Genomic DNA, 6,000 nt, shown 5'->3' with positions numbered 1-6,000 from the left:
GCAGCGATACCGTTTTATGTATTTACAAATAAGATTACAGATGTTTAAATGAAATTAAATAAATACAAATATTATAAAATAATACTACATACTGAAAATTATAAGATAAAATAAGATAATCCTTTATTAGTCCCGCAGTGGGGACATTATAGGATTACAGCAGCATTGCTCACAAGGGAATAAAAGATTTAAAAAAAAAAAAAATAATCAACATAAACATTAAAGAAAACAATAAAAAAAACAGTAAAGAAGACTGAATAAAAAAAAGTATTTAAACCTATTGCACGTTTATTGTGTAAAATGTGATTTTCTTCAGGTCATTATTGTTTAATTCTATTTCACTTGCCATTTTAAACAAGCCTGCGTATCATTTATTCATAGAAATAAAACAATAACATTAAACTTTATATCTTCTCATGTTCATAGAGAGGAAATACTTTTGCACAAACTACCGTTTCATATGACGTCATGGCGATAAAGATCATTTACGGTCCTGATCCCACTGAAACCCTCTGCATCCTTAACGCTGTTCAGAAACTGTCAAAAAAAAAAACTATGAGGAAGTTGATGGTTCAGTTTCCAGCTTTTATAGAGAAAATGGTGTCCCACAAGGCTCTATGTTGGGTCCTATGTTATTCACAATTCATATCAATACTCTGTGTTGCAATGTTATAATTACGAGGTTTCGTTTTGTTACCGTGAATCATAAAGGTGATTGAACGAGTCTCAACTTATAGATACCGGCTTTTCTTTTTTTATTCCTGTGGTTTCAGGGTGAAGTTTTCTGTCACAGAAACAAATGCAGTTTTTCTTTAGGAAAAATGTATTTGAGCAAAGTTCTGTCAGCAATTGATTATGCTGATATGTTTAGTCTTATACAAACGCCCTCTTTATCCACGTTTTCTACCGACACCTAAATCTACGAGTGTTTTGTTCCAATTCGGTTTGTTCACTCTAGAAACTGCTTTTTTTTGGACATTCATTTTGAGTCTTTTGAATACAGATTATTTGTATACGCATGCAAGATTTAAAAAACAGCATTAAAGATCATTTGAGCAACGAATGTTTTGTTGTAAATCTCTTTTTTTTGTATCTAAGTTTGTCGCTTGTGTTTTTATATGGCGCTTGTGTGATCCCCCTTGTACATGACGGGAACACCCCGACTAAAAACCAAAGGAATAATCCTTTAAACCACGACCACTGTGTCAGATGGTGTTTCCGTCGGACGCCTTTAGGTTAACAAGTTAACTCATGTGCATCATGGGAATCTTAGCCGCCGCAGCACTGAGACAATAAACTAATTCAAGTGTGTGTGTGTGTGTGTGTGTGTGTGTGTGTGTGTGTGTGTGTGTGTGTTGGCTGACAGACAGGGCTAATGGGCTGCAGCAGGCAAGTGATGCTTATCAAAGTAAACTGGCCTACTGGGAAACACAACCAACACAGACAGTTATTATACTGAGCCGGCTACTGGGTCACTGTGTGTGTGTGTGTGTGCGCGCTACTGTGTGTGTGTGTGTGTGTGTGTGTGTGAGAGACAAAGAGAGTCCGGGTCAGAACACATGCAGCTTTCATGAAGAGTTCAGTACATCACAATAATAAGCAGTTGTTTTGTCGTGGGACGTTCATGCTGAGAGTAACAATGAGTCAACAGCCGGCCGGCGGCCAGAAGAAAACCACCAGACAGAAAGCTGCTGTCTTTAAAAAAAATTAAAAAAAAGAAGTTTTGAAGTTTAAGATACCGAAGACGAACTTCTCACCATTCTGCAGTATTTGTTATTTTATTAAACATAGAGCGATTGAATGAATACGTCTTAAAAGTAATAAACTGAGATTTAGATGAGGTCCAATCTGATAAATAAGTAAAAGAAAGAAATATACATGGATGCTCATGAGAGGTTGATGATGTCGCTCTGTAGGTTTTGTGTGAGAATAAATGCGCCATGTGAACGCATACCGGAAATAAAAAATATATATCCTGCTCCCTTGTTATTGTCATTTATAGTGGCTATTTGCATAAAAGCCACACAATGCAAAATATTAGGAAATAAATGATTGCATTTTTAATCAAATATTGGGTTTGAAATTAAAAAAAGGAAAGTTTATTGATACGCTTCTTACAGCCGGTGTTAGAAAGTTAAACACGTCATAATTCCCTCTTGAATATTTATTCTATTTTGCCGTGAAAACAAGTTTCTCACCAAAAACTACATTTTACAAGTTTACATTTGAACTCATCACGATGAAGTCGTGCTGTCGCTTCGCTCGATTACCTTTTTTTTTTTTTACTGAACAGAACTTGGATGCGACTTCCTTCAACGTTAGCGCCGTTGTGTAGCCGAGCGGGGCTAACGCTAGCTAGCTTTGACAAGACGGCAACGCGGATGTGTTACCCAATTCATTCTGCATTAGTGTGTTAATGTGTGTGTTACCTGAGCTGTGATTGAAGCTTGGCTCCTTTGGTTACAAAGTCCTCCCACGTCGGATAGCTGGCCTGCAGCGAACAAGAGAACAAAGCATCAAACAAAAGGATTCTCAGAGGTCGACACAAAGCTTTTCATACAACAACCTTAAAGACTTCATGGACATTGAGCTATTATTAAAGTGTGCATGTCTCTGCACAGGACGTGCATTTCACAGATACTTTCCCGGGCAAATTTTCCATCACTATGAAACGGTCCGGATGTTACAGGAAGTGACCGAACTGATCTGCAGAAGCAGGTAAACTATTGTTGAACCAATGTAGATCTGATCCACATGGACTCCATTATAACACAGGTATTTGTGGAGCAAATGTCCAGGACCTTTCACCCTGAGAAGGAGCTGCATGATACGAGTTTAGGAGTAAAAATGAAGATATTTGATCTCATTAGTTTCATGGTATCGTGTAACATCGCATGTCGCTTTCTTCTGAAATGAAACGACTTTCAGATCGGATCTAAATGCCGAGCGTCACGATTCCTTTGTTCCTCTGAACCGAGTTTAAAACCGACTGCTGGCAAATCAATGCATGTGAATGACTAATTCGTTTTCACACCCGTAAACATATTTAAAGGAAGCACACACACACACACACACAATCTTTCGTTGTTATGGAATTGCTCAACTTCCGTATTTTGTCCAAAACTTGTGCAACATGTTAATGGACCAAACCCACCACTTCTCAACATAAGTGAAGCGGTTTCAGAAGCTCCACATAAGCTCTACACATGTCCGGTGTCCTCCTCGCCGAGAGCCAACGCCGTTTCTACGTCAGCGTTTCTGCAACGGCAGCTGATTGATGATGTAATCTGCGGCTGCAGGCTCTGACCTTGAGTTACATCTGTGAACCGACAACAGCTGCTGCTGCGGCGCTGCTGGTTATTCAATGATTTGGTATTTATTTTTAAATGCAGGGAAGCCCCGTTGGAACGGAGGCACCGAATCCCCCCTTGTCCCTCCTGAACCCGGTCACCCTGACCGTCCTCTGCCTCCGAGGATAATACCGATTTAACCCCTAACGCCACTAGCCTCTTAGCTCCACACCGCTAAAGCCGTTAGCCCCCCCTCCCCTCCCACAGCTAGCCAGGTTTACTAGCTACAGGGATTTAGCGCTGCGCCGTGAAATACGCCAGGTGACCGGCTGAAGGCCTCTGGGCCGGGAACCAGCAACCAGCCGGGAACCTGGGATGAATGGAAACGGGGCGGAAGAAAAGGGAAATTGTTTTTTTACTCCCAAGAACTGTATTGATCCCTGCAGGGGAGGAATCGGGTCGTGGCTGCAACTGAACGTATACTGGGGTTTAGCTTTTTGGAAGGGGGCATGAGCTCACAAGTGAAATTTAAGATGGAGCACATTGAGGGTAATCTGACTTTAGCATTTGTACGGAAAAGTAGTGTTTTTATTCGTGGTTATGGAATTGGTCCATTTCAGGCGGTCAAGCGTTTTCTAGAGATGATAATGCAGAGTGTTTTTAAAGTGAAAGCATTCATAATATATTGTAATCTTTCCAAAAAAACTCCTCTTATGCAAGGGGGGGGGGGGGGGGGGGTTGTTGTTTTTGTGTCTTCTTTAATCCTTCAGACAATCCATGCGTGTAACATTGTCTCGTATTAATCCGCCTGGAATCAAATCTCTTTTCCAACGGCGTCTTATTTCATTTATATATATATATATATATATATATATATATGGCACAAAAGAAAAAACATATCTGCTGTACATATCTGTCATCCCAGCTATTTTTATTTTGTATCAATGTATATATCTTTAATCCCTGTTTTTATATTTTTTTTTTGGTTGTAAGTTGCTGCTACCCCGACACCAAATTTCCCCTCGGGATTAATAAAGTATATATTCATGCATTCATTCAAAGTGGCAATCTTGAAGATTTCCATTGAAATAAAAATGTCTCCATCTATAACGACAAAGAAGTAACACAATGACTGAGCCGCCGGCCCACTGGTGAAAGTATCGCAATATTTATATATTTCCCCGTATTATGAAGTGGGTGTCTGAGGCAACTTCACGGGAAAAATGCCTTTCATACGCAGAAGAAAACTAGAATAAATACACAATTCAGGCGCAGTATAACTGACATTTTAAAAGGTGACAAAGAGCAGCAAAGTGATCAGTTTACTTAGTTTTCCTGGTGGATCATATGTTCACGTTTATTCCAGAAAGAGAAAAAGATCAATGAGCCAACATGTAATGCTGACATTGTTGAAACATAAATAACCTCATCATCTGCAGTAGGAAACAGACCAAAGCATTACAACAGGAATACCACCACTTTTAAATAAAAGAGGTCTCTACACTGAGCTGCCGCTCTTGAGGACCCTCCTCGGTTCCCACCGACACTTCTCGCCTAAACCTAAAATTCTGTCGAGGTTTGTTGTGACTGCCAGGAATGTCACAGTCTGCCGCAGACCAAATATTCCAGCGGCGGTTTAGCGAGTCGGGCTGAGGGGGGTGAGGAGGGCTGAGGGGGGTGAGGAGGGCTGGGGGGGGTGAGGAGGGCTGAGGGGGGTGAGGAGGGCTGGGGGGGGTGAGGAGGGCTGAGGGGGGGGGGGGAGACACAGCCCCCAAAGACACAAAGCGGCACAGACGGACAGGAGTATCTGGGTCCGCCGAGAGCCTCATGCCGAGAGCTTTTGGAGCAGTTGTGGCTAAATTAGGGTCCTGGGCCCCGCGAGGGTCACCGACTGAGTCCAGAGGGTTCCCCGAGACAGCTGCCAAAGAAACAGCTGCCAAAGAAACAGCTGCCAACTCGCAGGAGAAGAAGAAGAAGAAGAAGAAGAAGTGACCAAGGTGGTGACTGAACAACATCAAAGAGTTTTACAGCGAAAAATGTCAGAAGTATGTCTGCAAATCAGAATATTCACTCTAGATATCTATGAATACATGCGTAGAAACAGTGTTTTTCCCATATAAACATGATTCTGGGTCTTCGACCGACGGCTTGAATTATCAGCTTGTAGTGAAAAGTAAAGACAAAAGTTAAATGTCTATAATTGAGTTCTAAAAACCCAAAATTACATCTTAAAGCTGCTTTATTTTCCCACAGCCATCAAAAAAGACAAAGCACAACATTCAGCGTGTTGGAAGTGGACTACTTTGGTAAATGTATGTATAGAAGAAGAAGAAGAAGAAGGATTGACTCGTTTATTCTTCAAAAGTGACATTTCCCACAGAGTACATTGGCCAAAATGCTCTAATAACCAAACAAATGTAAGGGATCCTCATGAAGGATGAATGTTTATGGTATTTAATTGTGTAAATATATATAAATTAATCTAAAATGATGGTTATCTGTAGTGCGGAAATAAAGTGTCTGACAGAAGATTAACCGACAACTAATTGAATATATTGATGAACCAAATTCAACTCCAGATCGACGCTCGTTTCAAAAGAGACTCAAACGGCGTCTGACCGGCGTGAAACTCTCGTTTCCCGGCGGGTGGAAGGCGTCCTCCAGGCGCCGCCGACCCCGTGAACTCTCCTACTCGTCTCCTCTCCTCTCT

The 6,000-nt window shown here is 41.2% G+C and overlaps 1 protein-coding gene across 1 annotated transcript in view; it reads right to left on the bottom strand.

Moving 5' to 3' along the window:
* mtss1 (MTSS I-BAR domain containing 1) overlaps positions 1 to 6,000 on the bottom strand; it is a gene marked incomplete at both ends in the record, with an annotated part of 40,463 nt that overhangs the window by 24,802 nt on the left and 9,661 nt on the right. The window contains one exon of the mRNA XM_079218197.1: positions 2,430 to 2,491. Coding sequence (XP_079074323.1) covers positions 2,430 to 2,491 — 62 coding nt within the window. The remainder of the gene's footprint in view (positions 1 to 2,429; positions 2,492 to 6,000) is intronic.

This window comes from Taurulus bubalis (genome assembly GCF_910589615.1).
Source record: "Taurulus bubalis genome assembly, chromosome: 5".
Lineage (NCBI taxonomy): Eukaryota > Metazoa > Chordata > Actinopteri > Perciformes > Cottidae > Taurulus > Taurulus bubalis.
Note: the sequence above shows the minus strand (reverse complement) of the source record. Positions and strands in the feature narration are given on the sequence as shown.